This window comes from Triturus cristatus, chromosome 8, assembly GCF_964204655.1.
Source record: "Triturus cristatus chromosome 8, aTriCri1.1, whole genome shotgun sequence".
Lineage (NCBI taxonomy): Eukaryota > Metazoa > Chordata > Amphibia > Caudata > Salamandridae > Triturus > Triturus cristatus.
In genome coordinates this window covers 1,630,474,207-1,630,493,073 of record NC_140591.1, presented here as the reverse complement: position 1 = coordinate 1,630,493,073, position 18,867 = coordinate 1,630,474,207, and the positions used below count along the sequence as shown (strand labels likewise).

At 50.9% G+C, this 18,867-nt stretch overlaps 1 protein-coding gene across 1 annotated transcript in view; it reads right to left on the bottom strand.

Annotated features, from left to right (window-relative positions):
- LOC146808461 (transient receptor potential cation channel subfamily M member 2-like) overlaps nt 1-18,867 on the bottom strand; it is a 3,976,112-nt gene that overhangs the window by 2,640,557 nt on the left and 1,316,688 nt on the right. Inside the window, exon 19 of the mRNA XM_085623954.1 lies at nt 10,936-11,054. Coding sequence (XP_085480080.1) covers nt 10,936-11,054 — 119 coding nt within the window. The remainder of the gene's footprint in view (nt 1-10,935; nt 11,055-18,867) is intronic.

Sequence of the window (18,867 nt, the reverse complement as noted above, 5' to 3'; positions counted from 1 at the left end):
CAAAGAGACTGGGATACCAGAGGTTGACGCTTGAGGGCCAGGGGGTCAGTAAAGGATCTGACAGTGTCAAAAATGACTCTAGAAGACCCTTGTGCCAGGGTGATTTTCTCCTCAAGATGGGATCTTTTGTGATCTATGATTTTCTTCCTATACTCCTTAAGAGCGGTTTTATATTTAGATTTGCTGTTAGGAGAGTAAGCACGTCTCCAACTTCTCTCGAGCTGTTTGCAAACCGATTTACAAATACGAAGTTCGCCCGAGAGCCACGGTGCAGAAGGAGTAGCATGGGAGGATTTAATAGGTCTGATAGGGGCTAAGAGATCGATAGCAGAGGTGATCCAATGGTTAAAATTAGCCAATCTAGAGTCTAAGTCTTTAGCCTCCTCAGGAGCAGACTTTGAGAGGTGAGGGGCTAGATTCTCGGGGGAAATCACCCTCCAATTCCGACCCACAGAGTTGGACAGGGGTCTGGAGCGGACCAGAAGGTGAAAGGAGATGGAAAAAGGGATCACAAAGTGATCAGACCAGATTACGGGGATGGGATTGCTTAAAACGGTATCTGTTATGTTAGTACAGATCAGGTCCAAGGTATGTCCTGCCTTGTGTGTAGGACCAGAAATAATTTGGTTTAGCCCACCATCTGATATGGTGGACAAAAAATTGGTGATGGTGCGTTCATCGATATTATTGACGTGAAGGTTGAAGTCCCCTAAAAGGGTAAAGTTGGCGTATCGGAAGGAGGCTTGTAGGGCATAATCAAGAAGGGCCGGGAGATAGGAGGTTTTAGATTTGGGGGGACGGTAGACTAATAAGCCTGAGTAAGTGAAGTTAGCAGCAAATTTAATACAAAAAGGTAATGCCTCGATGCACTCTATTTGAGGATAGGGGAAGGAAGAGATGGACCAGATAGATCTGTAAATAATGGCCACCCCTCCACCGGGGTGGAAGTTCTGTCTATTAGCGCACAGGATCTTGTAGTCTGACGGGATAGCAAGGCAAAGAGCCGGGTTGGAGTCTGCTCCCAACCAGGTTTCAGTGAGAAAAAGAATGTCCCACTGGTTGTCCTCAAGCGATTGAGCTATATCTAAAGAGTGTTTCACAAGCGAACGACAGTTAATCAATCCAGCTTTAAGGGTAGTGTTCTTAGGAGCCAAGGAATGTCGGGGAAAGGACTGAAGGGAATAACATGGAGGCTGAGATGGATGGTCTCTATGTAGTACACAGCAAGGTTTAAAAACAATTGACGACGAATCCGAGAAAAGTGCATGTGTTAACGAACAAGATTTTACGTTAAGGCGAAGTAAGGTTTCCCTACTGTAGGTGATGGTAATGGAGGTGCCAGGCAAAGAAGGGATTTGGCTCGGCGCGGCCGCGTCCAAGTCGCGGACGGGCGCAGACGGGCAGGACTCTGGCACGACTCCGGCGCGAGTCAAGCGCGTCCGCTGTGCGCGTTCGCTGCGCGAAGCCATGGACTTCCCCTTTTATGTGCAACTAGAGCGCTCAGAGTCCGACCCACAGCCAAGATGGCCGCCGCTCTTCAGTGCCCCGGGACCGGCTCCACAGCATCGATGCTCAGCTGGGAGTGGACCCGGGCAGCGGGAAACAGGGAGAACGAGGTAGGCAGATGAAGCTTCCTAACGCTTTTAAAATCAGGTTTTTTTACTTCTAGTTGCCAACAGTATAAAAAACGCCGAATAGGCAGATAGTGCAAATTAGCAGCGATTAAAAGACACAAATAGTACTAGACCCACAGCCTCCCGGCTTCCGCCTCAGGAGGAGCACCAGCAATCACACAGACAGACGCGGGCAAACTGGGACCCCATTTATGCGCAACTAGAGCGCTCAGAGTCCGACCCACAGCCAAGATGGCCGCCGCTCTTCAGTGCCCCGGGACCGGCTCCACAGCGTCGATGCTCAGCTGGGAGTGGACCCGGGCAGCGGGAAACAGGGAGAACGAGGTAGGCAGATGAAGCTTCCTAACACTTTTAAAATCAGGCTTTTTTACTTCTAGTTGCCAGCAGTATAAAAAACGCAGAATAGGCAGACAGTGCAAATTAGCAGCGATTAAAAGACACAAACAGTACTAGACACACAGCCTCCCGGCTTCCGCCTCAGGAGGAGCACCAGCAAACACACAAGTTTACTACTGGGAGGGCTTCATAGAGGTTTGGAGGTTCTCATCAGAACATAACTTCCACGAGTGACAATGCCTGGCCACCCACTGAATGCATGCAAGGGCATCACATTTGTTCAGAATGAAGCCTAGTAACTCGTCAACGAATCAGGGCAGAAGACCTGGGGGGAACAAAGTAACAAGAGCTACTGTTGAATATAAGAGAATGTGAATGCTGAATGGAGCAGCAATAACAAAGACAACAAATTACTTGTTGCCTACTGTGAACATTCCCAAAATTTGATTGGCTGATTCAGGAAATGATAAAATTCCTTTTAACCAATATCGCCAGGGGGTACTCTCAAACAATTCAATGAACTCATTTTGTGTATTTGTGTGTTGTGCAGCAACATGAGGTCATCTGATAGCTGCACTGTTCAGCTAAACCTAAAAAGAAGTACAAGTTACTACTTGTGTAATGATATATCTGTAAGAGACATTAGTTAGTGATAGATTCCTTACCTTAGAATATCCCCAGGCGTCAGACTGGATCTGGAAAGTTTTGCTAGCAGTACCCCTGCGCATTAGTAGGTGGCGTCATGTGGCTCCGCCTCCGTCGCTGGCGTCGTAGTAAGCACCGAGATGACGTCACGGAGATTACTTAGGCGCCACCCATGCGCGCTGACGTCAGTTCTGTACATGACTTTCCGCGCCAGGAACGCAGAGCTATGCAAGAAACTGACACTGGTGCCAAGAAAACTAGGGCCCTGAAAGGGATGACCTTAACCCTAGAAATCAGTACGCAGAATGGGGAGGATGGGTGGGGCGGTAATGAATCTATTACTAACTAATGTCTCTTACAGGATATATCGTTACACAAGTAGTAACTTGTGCATCTGAAACAGACACGTTAGTGATAGATTTCTTACCTTAGAATAGATACCCCAGCAATACCAACCCCGGTGGTGGGTCTGCGAATAGATTACACCAGAAAGTCACGAAGAACAGAACGGCTAAAGAAGCCATCTCTCCGGACCTGACTGTAAACATGTGCAGCGAGGCCCACGTAGTTGCCTGACAAATGTCCTCCAAGGGGACGCTGCATCCCAAGGCAGTAGTGGCTGCCGTCGCCCTGGTAGAATGGGCACGCAGCCCCACAGGAGGCTCCTTCTCAGCCAACGAGTAACAGGCCTTGATGGAGAGAACGTCCCACCGAGAGATGATCCGTTTGTGCACAGCCCGACCTCTTTTGGTGCCCACGTAGCCAACAAAGAGCTGGTCATCCACCCAGAACTGTTTTGTGCGCTTCAGGTAGAACAAGAGCGCACGTTTTGGGTCCAGACGGCAGAGCCTCTCTTCCTCTTTGGAAGGATGCGGAGGCGGAAAGAAGGTAGGCAAAGTGATGGTCTGCCCGATGTGGAAGGGCGTGACAACCTTTGGCAAGAAAGAAGGACGGGTCCTTAAAACCACCTTGTCCGGATGAACAGAAAGGAAAGGAGGTTTAGAAGAAAGAGCCTGGAGCTCACTCACTCTTCTAGCAGAGGTGATAGCTACCAGGAAAGCCGTCTTGAGAGTAAGAAGATGCAAAGGACAGGTATGAAGGGGCTCGAAGGGAGCGCACATCAGATATGTCAAGACAAGGTTTAAGTCCCATTGAGGCATGATGAACGGCACGGGAGGAAACGTGTGCGTAATGCCTTTTAGGAAATGGTTAACAACCGGGGACTCAAAAAGAGAAGGCTGATCTGGAAGCCGTAAAAAGGCAGAGATGGACGAAAGATAACCTTTGATAGTGCCCAGAGCAGAGCCCTGCTGGGCCAAAGAAAGAAGTAACAGAAGGACTTTGGAAAGAGGGGCAGAAAGGGGATCCACAGACTTAGCTGTGCACCATGCCACAAACTTGTTCCATTTTCAGACGTATAGCGTTTTAGTGGAGGGCCGCCTGGCCGCCAGAATGACATCACAGACTTCGGGAGGAAGATCAAAATCTGTTAACTGTCGTCGCTCCATCTCCACACATGGAGGTGGAGGACCATCCCCTGCTGCTGCAACAGAAGATCCTCCTGAAGAGGCAGTCGGATCGGGGGATCGTTCGCCATGCTGAGTAGCTCGGGATATCAATATCTTCGTGCCCAATCCGGAGACACAAGGATGACTTGGGCCCGGTCGCGCTGAATCTTCTTCAGCACTCTGGGCAGAAGTGGTATAGGCGGAAAGGCGTACAACAGACCGCAACTCCACTCGCGACGAAAATCGTCGCCTAGCGAGTGCCGCCTTTGGAAATTCCAACGCGCAGAACTGATGACATTGCGCGTTCTCTACGGTGGCGAATAGATCCAACCAAGGCTCTCCCCACTGCTGAAAGAGACCTTGCGCCACATCGGAGTTCAGACGCCATTCGTGATCCATCAAGCACTGGTGGTTGAGTTCGTCCGCCCTGGCGTTCAGAGAACCTGCCAGGTGTTAAACCACCAAGGTAATGCCTTGATGTTCCAGCCAGGTCCAGAGGCGCAGAGCCTCCTGACATAGGGTCCAGGACCCCACCCTGCCCTGTTTGTTGCAATACCACATAGCGGTGGTGTTGCCCGTGAACACCTGCACCACACTCCCCCAGACAGAGGGAAGGAATGCCTTCAGTGCAAGACGGATCGCCCAAAGCTCCAAAAGGTTGAGATGGAGCCGGGCCTCAGCCTGAGACCAGAGGCCTCTGATCTCCGCCTCTACCAAGTGGCCTCCCCATCCCAGGAGGGACACATCCGTCACCATTGTGTGCTCCCGTTGGGGAAGAGAGAGGGATCTTCCAGTGACCTAATCGCGATTCGTGAGCCACCACTGCAATGGTCGTGCAGTGCCCTCCGAGATCTGGACATGATCGGACAGGTTGCCCTGATGCTGTGCCCACTGTAACTTCAGGTCCCACTGCAGAGCCCGCATATGCCACCTGGCATGTTGCACCAGTAGGATGCAGGGGCCATCAGGCCCAGGAGCCGGAGGGTCATCCTGACTGAAACCCGGGACAGAGGCTAAAAGATTGGAATCATAGCCTGAATATCCTGGACTCTCTGCTCACTCCGATAAACCCGAAACCGCGTCGAATCCAGAACCGCTCCAATGAAGGGGAGCTTCTGAGAGGGACTCAGGTGCGACTTTGGCACGTTGATGGAGTACCCCAGTAAATGCAGGAGGTCGGACGTAGTATGAAGGTGGGAGACGACTGTCTGGGGCGAGCCCGCCTTCAACAACCAGTCGTCGAGGTTGGGGAAGACTGACACCCCTGACCTGCGCAGATGAGCAGCGACCACCCCCATCACTTTGGTGAACAACCGAGGGGCGCTGATAAGGCCGAAGGGGAGGACGTCAAATTGAAAATGCTCGTGGCTTACCATGAACTGCAGGTAACGCCGGTGGGCCGGCAGGACGGGAATGTGAAAATATGCCTCCTGTAAGTCCAACGCTACCATCCAGTCTCCAGGGTCGATGGCAGCCAAGACCTGAGCCAGAGTCAACATCTTGAACTTCTCCTTCCGGAGGAAGCGATTGACGTCCTGAGGTCCAAGATGGGGCGCAGGCCCCCTTTGTCCTTCTTGGGGGCCAGAAAGTAGTGGGAATAACAACCACGTCCTACTTCTGGCCCAGGAACGCGCTTGATGGCCCCCCTTGGCAAAGAGGGCCGTGACTTTCTGCTGGAGAAGCACCAAGTGATCCCACGACATGCGGTGGCACCGAGGTGGCATGGCCGGAGGGAAGGACTGAAAGGGAAGAGAATAACCCCTGCGGATGATTTGCAACACCCACTTGTCCGATGTGATATCACGCTAGTGGGGGAGGTGGTAGCGGATCCTGCCACCCACCGTCGTGGGGTTTTCCACAAAGCTTGGATTAGGAAGGTTTGGAGGTAGAAGCAGCAGGGGCGGAAGTGGACTGACCCCCACGCTGATTCCCAGACCGCCACTACGGAAACCACGTCCGTGGCCGCGCTGAGGCTGGTTCTGCACAGGCTTGCTGAAGAAACGTTCCTGAGCACCTCTGCCATGGCCACGAAAGGAACAAAATCCAGGAGTAGCCGGACTTTTTGCTGAAAGGCCCAAGGACTTGGCCGTGGCCCGCGAGTCCTTAAAACGCTCCAGTGCACTGTCGGCCTTATCGCCAAACAGGCGAGTCCCATCAAAGGGCATGTCCATGAGCGAGCTTTGGACATCAGGCGAGAACCCGGTAGATCTCAACCAGGTGTGGTGATGAAGCGCCACAGTCATAGAGATCGCCCTACCCAGAGAATCCACGGTGTCCAAACCACACCGAATGGCGAACTTAGCCGCATCCTTCCCCTCAGCGACAGCTTGGGACGGCACCGCGTGGGTCTCCTCAGGACACTGAGGCAACACCTGTGCAACTGAATCCCACACGGCGTGGGAATAGCGGCCCAATAAGCAGGCGGTGTTCACTGACCGCAGCCCTAAGCTGGCCGAAGAAAACAACCGTTTACAGAACTGTTCCAGCTTCTTAGAGTCCTTACCCGGTGGAGCCGTGGGAAAGGCACTCTGTGACGTCGAGGCCTGGATAACCAGGCTCTCAGGCATTGGATGAGTGGTCAAAAAAGCAGGATCACCAGGTGCCGGGCGGTGGCGCCTGGCGACATTCTTATATACAGGGGCCCCCGTGGCTGGCCGCGACCAAGTGTCCAACAAGACGTCAGAGAGGAAGTCGTTAAAGGGGAGCAGGGACTCCGACAAAGTGGACGCCGTTTGGAGCACCTCAGTGAGGAGATTAGTTTTGAGGGCCACCGTAGGGAGATCAAGGTTAAGGACCTCAGCTGCCCGACGGAGCACCATCATGTAGGAGGCGCCCTCCTCCTTGGTAGGCGGGGGAGAGGCAAACCCCGGGTCAGAAGAGACGTCGAGGTCACCGGCATCCTCCAAGTCTTCCACCCAGTCGTGCTCTGAGTCACATTGATGGGCAAGAGGGTCCTCTGACCCCTCGCAGTCATCCTCCACCTCTGTTGCCTGGGGAAAAGACCACGGCAGCAGATCTGGGGCCGGAGAAGGAACAAACGGCGTCAGAAACGGTACCAGGAACGGCGCCGGCCGGGGCCGAGCCGGCGCCGTGTCCCAATGCAGATCCTAAGCCGGGACAAAATGGTCCTGGACAGGATGAATGGCACCCACTGCGGCGCCGGGGGCGGAGCCGAGGGTGGCGCTGGGGCCGGAGCTGGCAGCGCTGGTCCTTTTGGCGCTGGGGACAGAGCAAACGGCGCAGGATCCTGTAGCGCAGAGGCTGGATCAACCGGTGGCGCCAGAGGCCCAACAGGATCCGGACACAGGACCGCGGGGCCCGAAGGAGCGCCGGCGGGATCCCGAGGTCTAAAGAAGCGGTCCAAGGTAGCAAGAAATTCTTGTACCTGTTCGGGAGTTGCCAACGGACCCGGGTAAGGAGGGTAGGCTTCGGGACTCCCAGGCTCCAAAGGAGCCGCAGGGGCAGAACCCCTGTCCCCCTTGTCCGCATCTGAGGACCGACAGGGGGACGTCAGAGAGCGAATTTGCTTCTTCGACTTCTTTTTGTGTCGTCTCTTACCCGAATCCGAGGGTGAAGACTTGGAGCCCGAGTAGCAACGACTGCGGCCCTGCGAGCGATCCCGGGAACGGTCCCTGGACCTGGAACGGCGCTGGGACGAGTGCCGGACCTCCAGAGCTTCCGGCGCCGCTCCCTCAAGTCCTTCGGGGCCATGGCCCGACAGGACCGGGAGTCGTTATCGGCCTCCAGGCAGTAGAGGCAGGCATCGTGGGGGTCCGCCACCGACATATTTCGACGGCAAGCTGCACAGGACTTAAATCCAGGCATCCCTACGTGCACCAAGGAGTACAGGAGACAAAAGTCTCGAAAAAGGGTAGTCAAAAAGTGACTAAGGTATGTGCTCTAACCGGATCTGCGCTTGCTGGCGCGAAAAAGAAAGAATTGACATCAGCGCGCATGGGCGGCACCTAAGTAGTCTCCATGACGTCATCTCGGCGCTTACGATGCCAGCGACGGGCGCAGAGCCGCACGACGCCACCTACTGGCCGGGGTACTGCTAGCAAAACTTTCCGGATCCAGTCTGACGCCTGGGGATATTCTAAGGTAAGGAATCTATCACTAACAAGTCTCTTTCAGATAGTACAGTTAGCAGGTACAATGTTATGCCCCTAGTATGGCCAAGGTCATTCCAACTTGTACATGACACACATTTAGGACACTGACCTAAGTGTGTTTCATTTTGGACTTAGCCATGACAAAGAAGGGTGCATTCTAGATATTATTCCAGAACAAACTTCTCAAAAACAAAATATGAGTGAAGCCAGAAGAGGCAGAAATGTGTGGCAACACTAGAAGCAACCTATGCGCTCGTTAAATGCCACAATGCTACAAGTATACTAGCATGATTTGAGTAAAACACCCTACTCTTTGATAGTGTAAAAGCCAGGATAAAACCCAGATATCTAGGTTTGAAGATCAGCCACTTAGTTACTAGATGACATATCCTCCTCAATGCAGATCGAGAAGAAAAGCTTAAGAACACACACCTAATTGGCCAACTGCACATGCTTATCTGTAATATGGATCATGGCCTTGAGTACCACGTTTGACATTATAGATTACAAAGCATCTCTTTGAAGCTGCTGAAAATGCTAAAAGGATGGACTCAACTCCAAGTCTGTATTGGAACTAGTACAGTAGGCTCCACCCCATTCCCAGAACTGCAACCCACCTTCTGAATCACTACCTTATTGCATGCCATCCTCAATTCCCCACAGGCCTAGCCATGCCCAGGATCACAAGACCTAGAGGCAAGATGTGCACTTTATAAATACCACATGAATTCACAACTGGAGCCTCTGACTGCAGCATGTCTTCAGTTTAACAATGCAAAAACAACAATGGATGGACAGAATGCTGAATAATGTAAAGCATTCACCACAGTACAGACATCTGGGCCTAAATCCATCGCTTTTTTGCTCCCCATGTCATTCCAGTTTAAACCCAGCCATGTGCAAATCAGTCTTGATCCTGTTCCCCATTGGAACAGTCCCGTCTGAATTGGCAGGCCAGGTCCCCTCTGGACCAAAAACTAGCATCCTGGGACTGGTTTCGGGGTACCACCCCTCATCAACCAGGCTAGCTTGACTTCACTGGCATGAAGAGCATGGGACCTACGTCTGGGCATACCCGTCCCACTCGGGGTGACAAATGCAAACAGAACAATTGATGAACAGAATGCAGAACAATGTCATACTTTCACCCCAGTACAGAGATCTGGCCTAAATCCTTTGTTTTTTGCTCCCCATGCCATTTCAGGTTAAACCCAGCCATGTACAAATCAGTCTTGACCTTGCTCCCCATGGAAACAGTTCAGCCTGAACTGCCAAGCCAGGTCCTCCCTAGAATGGAAACAAGCATCCTGGGACCAGTTTCGGGGTACCACCCCTCATCAGCCAGGCTAGCTTGAAATCGGTCCCAGGATGCTAGTTTCTGGTTCAGGGAGGATCTGGCTTGGCCATTCAGGCAGGACTGTTCCCATGAGGAGCAGGGTCAAGACTGATTTGCATATGGCTGGGTCTAAAGTGGGGAACCATGGTGAGAAAAAGAACAAGGGATTTAACCCAGAACTCTTGACTGGGGGTGAATGTTTGATTTGTTCCACATTCTGTCCAACATTTCTGTGTCTTTTGCTTTCCTGCCTAAAGTGCTCACTTTGCCACTGGATTCAAGTTAGCCTGGCTGATGAGGATAAATACCCCAAAACTGGCACCAGGATGCTTGTTTCTGATCCAAAGAGAACCTGGATTGGCAGTTCTGACTGGACTGATCCCGTGAGGAATAGGGTCAAGACTGATTTGCGTATAAACTGGGGTGGCATGGTGAGCAAAAGAACGATGGATTTAACCCAGATCTCTTGACTGGGAGTGTAAGTTTAATTTGTTCTGCATTCCGTACATGATTTGTGTGTCTTTTGCTTTCTTGCCCTAAGTGCTCCGTGTATGCCCAGAAGTGGGTCCCAGACTCAGTGTGCCACTGGATTCAATCTAGCCTGGCTGATGAGGTGTGATACCCTGAAACAGGTCCCTGGATGCTAGTTTCTGGTTCAGGGAGGATCTGGCTTCGCAGTTCAGGCAGGACTGTTCCCATGAGGGTCAAGACTGATTTGCATATGGCTGGGTCTAAACTGGGGAAGCATAGTGAGAAAAAGAACAACGGATTTAACCCAGAACTCTTGACTGGGGGTGAATGTTTGATTTGTTCCACATTCCGTCCAACATTTCTGTGTCTTTTGCTTTCTTTGCCTAAGTGCTCCTGGTATGCCCAGACGTGGGTCCCAGGCTCACTTTGCCACTGGAATCAAGCTAGCCTGGCTGATGAGGGGTAATACCCCAAAACTGGTACCAGGATGCTTGTTTCTGATCCAAGGAGAACCTGGATTGGCAGTTCTGACTGGACTGATCCAATGAGGAGCAGGGTCAAGACTGATTTGCATATGGCTCTAAACTGTGGTGGCGTAGTGTGCAAAAGAATGATGGATTTAACCCAGATCTCTTGACTGGGGGTGAATGTTTGATTTGGTCCACATTCCGTCTATTATTTGTGTGTCATTTGCTTTCAGTTTACCAATGGCAGAAAGTGGTAAAGGCTGCTTTAAAGTGTCACCTTGTTGACCCGGCAAGGCATTGTCAAGCACCTTGGTTACTCTGGAAATCACTCCGTTGCCCTGCACAGGGTGCGGACCATGCTATATAAAACACTTCTAAATAAAATAAATGTCCTGTCTAGTTCAGGGAAGCAACAATGATACCAACCTGCAGACTACGCCGACTGTGAAGAGACCAATCGCCACAACCTCCACCTGGTTCCAGAAATTGGTGATGTATATTCTGCCTTTAGCCCAAAATTTCATATGTTTATGGTCGTTGAGGAGCTATCAAAAACAAGAATATTCTGTTTTAATATTTCATAAGTGTGATCTTTGGAATAGTTTGCATCTTTGAAAAATCAGTCCTTCTTCAATGCTGTAAAGCTCCTTTCCCAATTTATAGGTGAACCTCCTCCTGCGTAAGTACTTATGGCACGCCTGGTGGGACACTGACCTACCTCAGCACTGCTATCACCATCACCATGATCCAACCCTAAGCAGATGGCTCAGAATCTAAAGGAATCTGCCACACTCTGTATGACACCCAAATACACTTATGATGTGTTTAAGGAGGACCAGCACTTTCTGCAAAATAATAACAAAGTGCAGTTTGGAACTATGTGAACTAAATGTGCGTTGTGAAAAAGTAATTTTCCTAACACCAAATTGAATTCTAACATAGACCTTACTTTTGGTACCACCCGCTACACTGACCCCTTTAGAAAGGGACTATAATCATACTCAAAATGTGAATAACCATGGATCATTGAGGGATGTTTTCTACTGCAGATTGGGGCCTTTTATGATAATGATTTCAAAGACCACAGAAGAAGAAATGGTTACTTACCTGTAATCCTCGTGCTCCTCCATTGGAATCTTTATTATAGTCAAATGCACTGAACTGTGCCACCGACAAGCAGCATAACAGAGAGCTTTTACAAAATACATGCAAACTTTTCTTTTGAAAAGACAACAATAGAAAACAAGGTATTTTTGACAACTTATTGCAAATATTTTCTTATTTAAAGCCAATGCCAGAAATAGAAGAATAATCACTGTTTACAGATAAGTGACAAGAAAACTTGGTTACAAACTTTTGTTTTAAGTAAGAGCAAGGGAAAAGCAGGACAGTGTAGCCAGCTACTGCCAAAGGAAGTCCAGGAAAGATGTAGAGTTACTTATGACTATGATGAAAATTCTTCTAGTGGAGAACCAGGATTACAGGTACGTGCATATTCCTGCCCCTCCAAGGGATTTTTATAGCCATAAACACTGAACTGAATAGCAAGCCCATCCCAAAAAGGCAGAGAAAGATAAAGGAAAAATACAAAGGTGCACTATGAAAAAAGATTCCCTAAAAAAGCTGGGTCCACTTTGTCTTCTGCCCTGGAATCTGAATCAAGAAAAAAATGTCTTGTAAAGGTATGTACGGTGCTTCAAGTAACTTACATGTACCAGCAATGGAGACATTTTAAAGAAAAGATGCAGTAGATTTTGTACCCCTTGTAAAAAAGGCTCTGGTTTTAAAAAACAATGTTCTATTTTGTTAGAACATGGGTTTCTGGTTGGCAGAGGCATGCACCCTGCCCGAACATGAACAACAATCCCAGTCAGGATAAGTCAGATACACACTATAAATTAACCTTTGCTCACCCTCTGGTAGCTTGGCAGAGAGCAGGCAGGCTTAACTGAAGAGGCAATGTGTAGGGGCCGTGGCTAAGATGACGGCAAGAGCGGTCGCAAAGCTCTGAGCTCCGATCTTCGCCCGCCGGACAAATCCTGATTTCCCATAGTCTGGCTGAATACCTCTCGTGGAAACGCCACCAGAAGGCTTCTTGCACCGATTCCTGCTTGCTACGGAATTGTCAGCCATCGGGCAGAGCAGCCCTGAGGCCCGAATCCTGAGAAAGGGGGTGGGAGCACACTGACTTCACATCACAGCGTCATTACCTCTAGGCATCTTGGTCGATGTAGTTCATTGTTCTTAGCACAGGACAAAGTTCGAAAAATTACTTGGCTCAATTCCATAATTTTCAAAGCGTATCCCTAGACACGTGTTTCTGGATTTCTCCGTCATCAGTAGGGAAAAGAATCGTAGGTTGCTGGACATGCTGCCGCTTAATTTTTTCAGGCACAATTCCACTCAGGGCATGCAGGCGCTCCCGAGCTCGTCAGCTCAGGCGGCTCGAGGGAGCCTTTTAAGTTATGAGAAAGGGGGTGGGAGCACACTGACTTCACATCACAGCGTCATTACCTCTAGGCATCTTGGTCGATGTAGTTCATTGTTCTTAGCACAGGACAAAGTTCGAAAAATTACTTGGCTCAATTCCATAATTTTCAAAGCGTATCCCTAGACACGTGTTTCTGGATTTCTCCGTCATCAGTAGGGAAAAGAATCGTAGGTTGCTGGACATGCTGCCGCTTAATTTTTTCAGGCACAATTCCACTCAGGGCATGCAGGCGCTCCCGAGCTCGTCAGCTCAGGCGGCTCGAGGGAGCCTTTTAAGTTATGAGAAAGGGGGTGGGAGCACACTGACTTCACATCACAGCGTCATTACCTCTAGGCATCTTGGTCGATGTAGTTCATTGTTTAGCACAGGACAAAGTTCGAAAAATTACTTGGCTCAATTCCATAATTTTCAAAGCGTATCCCTAGACACGTGTTTCTGGATTTCTCCGTCATCAGTAGGGAAAAGAATCGTAGGTTGCTGGACATGCTGCCGCTTAATTTTTTCAGGCACAATTCCACTCAGGGCATGCAGGCGCTCCCGAGCTCGTCAGCTCAGGCGGCTCGAGGGAGCCTTTTAAGTTATGAGAAAGGGGGTGGGAGCACACTGACTTCACATCACAGCGTCATTACCTCTAGGCATCTTGGTCGATGTAGTTCATTGTTCTTAGCACAGGACAAAGTTCGAAAAATTACTTGGCTCAATTCCATAATTTTCAAAGCGTATCCCTAGACACGTGTTTCTGGATTTCTCCGTCATCAGTAGGGAAAAGAATCGTAGGTTGCTGGACATGCTGCCGCTTAATTTTTTCAGGCACAATTCCACTCAGGGCATGCAGGCGCTCCCGAGCTCGTCAGCTCAGGCGGCTCGAGGGAGCCTTTTAAGTTATGAGAAAGGGGGTGGGAGCACACTGACTTCACATCACAGCGTCATTACCTCTAGGCATCTTGGTCGATGTAGTTCATTGTTCTTAGCACAGGACAAAGTTCGAAAAACACGTGTCTAGGGATACGCTTTGAAAATTATGGAATTGAGCCAAGTAATTTTTCGAACTTTGTCCTGTGCTAAGAACAATGAACTACATCGACCAAGATGCCTAGAGGTAATGACGCTGTGATGTGAAGTCAGTGTGCTCCCACCCCCTTTCTCATAACTTAAAAGGCTCCCTCGAGCCGCCTGAGCTGACGAGCTCGGGAGCGCCTGCATGCCCTGAGTGGAATTGTGCCTGAAAAAATTAAGCGGCAGCATGTCCAGCAACCTACGATTCTTTTCCCTACTGATGACGGAGAAATCCAGAAACACGTGTCTAGGGATACGCTTTGAAAATTATGGAATTGAGCCAAGTAATTTTTCGAACTTTGTCCTGTGCTAAGAACAATGAACTACATCGACCAAGATGCCTAGAGGTAATGACGCTGTGATGTGAAGTCAGTGTGCTCCCACCCCCTTTCTCATAACTTAAAAGGCTCCCTCGAGCCGCCTGAGCTGACGAGCTCGGGAGCGCCTGCATGCCCTGAGTGGAATTGTGCCTGAAAAAATTAAGTGGCAGCATGTCCAGCAACCTACGATTCTTTTCCCTACTGATGACGGAGAAATCCAGAAACACGTGTCTAGGGATACGCTTTGAAAATTATGGAATTGAGCCAAGTAATTTTTCGAACTTTGTCCTGTGCTAAGAACAATGAACTACATCGACCAAGATGCCTAGAGGTAATGACGCTGTGATGTGAAGTCAGTGTGCTCCCACCCCCTTTCTCATAACTTAAAAGGCTCCCTCGAGCCGCCTGAGCTGACGAGCTCGGGAGCGCCTGCATGCCCTGAGTGGAATTGTGCCTGAAAAAATTAAGCGGCAGCATGTCCAGCAACCTACGATTCTTTTCCCTACTGATGACGGAGAAATCCAGAAACACGTGTCTAGGGATACGCTTTGAAAATTATGGAATTGAGCCAAGTAATTTTTCGAACTTTGTCCTGTGCTAAGAACAATGAACTACATCGACCAAGATGCCTAGAGGTAATGACGCTGTGATGTGAAGTCAGTGTGCTCCCACCCCCTTTCTCATAACTTAAAAGGCTCCCTCGAGCCGCCTGAGCTGACGAGCTCGGGAGCGCCTGCATGCCCTGAGTGGAATTGTGCCTGAAAAAATTAAGCGGCAGCATGTCCAGCAACCTACGATTCTTTTCCCTACTGATGACGGAGAAATCCAGAAACACGTGTCTAGGGATACGCTTTGAAAATTATGGAATTGAGCCAAGTAATTTTTCGAACTTTGTCCTGTGCTAAGAACAATGAACTACATCGACCAAGATGCCTAGAGGTAATGACGCTGTGATGTGAAGTCAGTGTGCTCCCACCCCCTTTCTCATAACTTAAAAGGCTCCCTCGAGCCGCCTGAGCTGACGAGCTCGGGAGCGCCTGCATGCCCTGAGTGGAATTGTGCCTGAAAAAATTAAGCGGCAGCATGTCCAGCAACCTACGATTCTTTTCCCTACTGATGACGGAGAAATCCAGAAACACGTGTCTAGGGATACGCTTTGAAAATTATGGAATTGAGCCAAGTAATTTTTCGAACTTTGTCCTGTGCTAAGAACAATGAACTACATCGACCAAGATGCCTAGAGGTAATGACGCTGTGATGTGAAGTCAGTGTGCTCCCACCCCCTTTCTCATAACTTAAAAGGCTCCCTCGAGCCGCCTGAGCTGACGAGCTCGGGAGCGCCTGCATGCCCTGAGTGGAATTGTGCCTGAAAAAATTAAGCGGCAGCATGTCCAGCAACCTACGATTCTTTTCCCTACTGATGACGGAGAAATCCAGAAACACGTGTCTAGGGATACGCTTTGAAAATTATGGAATTGAGCCAAGTAATTTTTCGAACTTTGTCCTGTGCTAAGAACAATGAACTACATCGACCAAGATGCCTAGAGGTAATGACGCTGTGATGTGAAGTCAGTGTGCTCCCACCCCCTTTCTCATAACTTAAAAGGCTCCCTCGAGCCGCCTGAGCTGACGAGCTCGGGAGCGCCTGCATGCCCTGAGTGGAATTGTGCCTGATAAAATTAAGCGGCAGCATGTCCAGCAACCTACGATTCTTTTCCCTACTGATGACGGAGAAATCCAGAAACACGTGTCTAGGGATACGCTTTGAAAATTATGGAATTGAGCCAAGTAATTTTTCGAACTTTGTCCTGTGCTAAGAAGAATGAACTACATCGACCAAGATGCCTAGAGGTAATGACGCTGTGATGTGAAGTTAGTGTGCTCCCACCCCCTTTCTCTGAGGCCCGAATCCTACCTGCACTGTTGCTGCGTCTCTGAGGCCCGGCAGCCCCAAACAGAGACGTGACGACTCAGCGCGAACCTCTACTCAACCGGCTGCACGCGCCTCTTGCCACACAGCTGCTGACGGGGCCTGAAACCACTACTGATCCCGCTGTTTAATCACTGGGGCCTGCATCAAGACATACCCGCCCTCATCTAGATACGAGGTTCGGTGTTGGGGGCATTATATTGCGATACAGACATGCTTGGCCGCGTGGCCTATATATACAACAGCTCACCCTGCGACGAAGGAACCTCTGCAGCGGCGGGAGCTTGCTGGGACATCGCGACCGGTATGTGCATAGCCAGAACTCCGGCCCTTTCTCATCACTGCGCTGTACAAGGCCGCCCGGACCTAGGTCTCCACTCCCCACAAAACACACGTGGGTGCCCCATCTGGATCACACGCTCCTCAACACTGTCCACCGGGCCACTTTCGTACCCCCCCAGTAAGAATCACAGGGGAGGTCAACGCGACAGACTCTCAGGACAAACCTGCAGCCAGCAAGAGGTGGGGGTGAGGAGACAGGGGGAGGGGCCTGCACACATACAGGAACTCAGGGCTGGTGTGTCTGAACCTATTGCTGACATTAAACGGGAGTGGTGATCCCTGGGGGGCTTCTACCGCTGCGGATGCTGTGGTAGCCTACAACGTGAGACAACCTGTGACTAACACGCCGTGCACCCCCAACTTATATGCACCCCAAAAGTGAGCTGCTCCTAATCCCTAGGGTCTTTCAACTCTTTGTGAGGAAACTTGGACTGGCGTCTGGCCCTTGCCCCCTACAGACAGTGAGATGGGTAAACCTAGAGCGGAAATGTCCCAAGCACCACTTTTGGAGGAAGCGTTGGCCCCCCTGCCTCCATTCAGGATCCTCTGCTCTGAGAGACTGCAATGACCATTCACACCGTTTTGATGAGCTCCTGGCAGTGATACTTGACATCAAAACTACCCTGGGCACGAAGATTTACTCGCTGAGCATTGATTTGGGGTACCTCCGGGAGGATCACAAGAAACAGCAGGGCAGAGTGAAAGATTCCGAATCCACATTGGTGTCGTTGCGCCCCACAGTCACAGCAGCGGCCAACCAATTGCAATCCCTCCAGCAGGAGTTGGACTACCTGAAGGCACGAGTGGAGGACCAGGACGGGAGCTCATGATGAAACAATGTACGTATTGAGTGCCTCCCAGACCGAGCAGAGGGCCCCAATATGGAACTCTATCTAGAGGAATGGTTCTCCCAGGGGCGTGGCTTGGCCAGCAATAGAGTCGGACGTGCTGTGGTAGAGCTCCGTCCTCGGCTCCCATCTCTGGCTACCTTACTCCGCATACAACTGAGCTGAGGAGACCGCTGCCTGCTGAGACTGCCTCGGAGATGACCATGATGTCCCGGTGAGGTGGCGGAGGGCCGAACACCACGACTTCCGGGGGTGGACACTACTACCCGCGGCTTGGCCGAAGGAGGCTCGACGGCGCTGGGAGCGGCGCGGTGCGAGAGGCCGGGGATCGGCCCCGCCCCCCAGGCCCCGACAAATGCAGAAGCCCCGTCTCGCCCAGCACACTGCAGGCCACTGCAGGCAGCCCAGGTTTGGGCCAGGCCGGACTCGTGGAGTGGGATTGAGAAAGCGTCGCTCCACTTTGTGACGATTGTCGCTGCCCACGGAGACGACGGCCGAGAGGTTGTGGAGTTGTCTGCGGCACTGCATGCGAGGCTGAGGATCGACTCCAACCTCCAGGCCTGGACGGACATGAAGGCACTGACTTGACATTGAGCCCACTACCCGCCGCGAGCGGTTTTAAGATCCCAAGTGAAACTCCGGAGCGGCGATGGACGACGGAGACAGTCGCATCTAGGAGCTGACTCATCTGCTCTTACTGCTGCATGGTGAGAGATGAAGCGCAAGACATCGGAACCCGCTTGAGGCCATGGACTGCCCCCCTTCTACACACGGATGACTGCGCTGAATTAGCCCATCACGGCCGCACCGCCCGAACACTATCTAGGGGACAGTGCCCTCTGAGAACACTGAAGCGGAAGCCCATGACCCGCTTGCAGTGATACATGGGGCCTGTTGCTGCTATGCTCCACATGCTCCTTCGGATGCTGGCTGCACTGTGGTAACTAGACCTCCCGGGGGGGCTGTGAAACAATACCTGCCACGTGGGGACGGCTGCGTTACTCGCCCAAAGTGGCCCAAAGCAAGAACTGCTGGCGATATCCAGCTACCACAAATCCTGACCTGGTGCAGTCTGGCGCATTGCGCACTTCTCCCTCCGGGGTCTCCTGGCTGTGACACTGTCACCCTGCGGCCGGCCACACATTGGCGCATAATACACCTCTTATGCCCTGCCTCCCACAACTGCAGCACCGAGTTGAGTGATTGTAGGACTGACTGATCCCACGCCGGGGAACCTGTGGTGTGGCTGCAGATACTGCTGGCGAGGCACGTCTGTCCTGTCTAATCCATATTAGGCCGTGATCGACGCGGATGGTAGGTGACACCCGAGAAGTACCACGTTTATTTATTTATTTATTAATTGAATTTGTT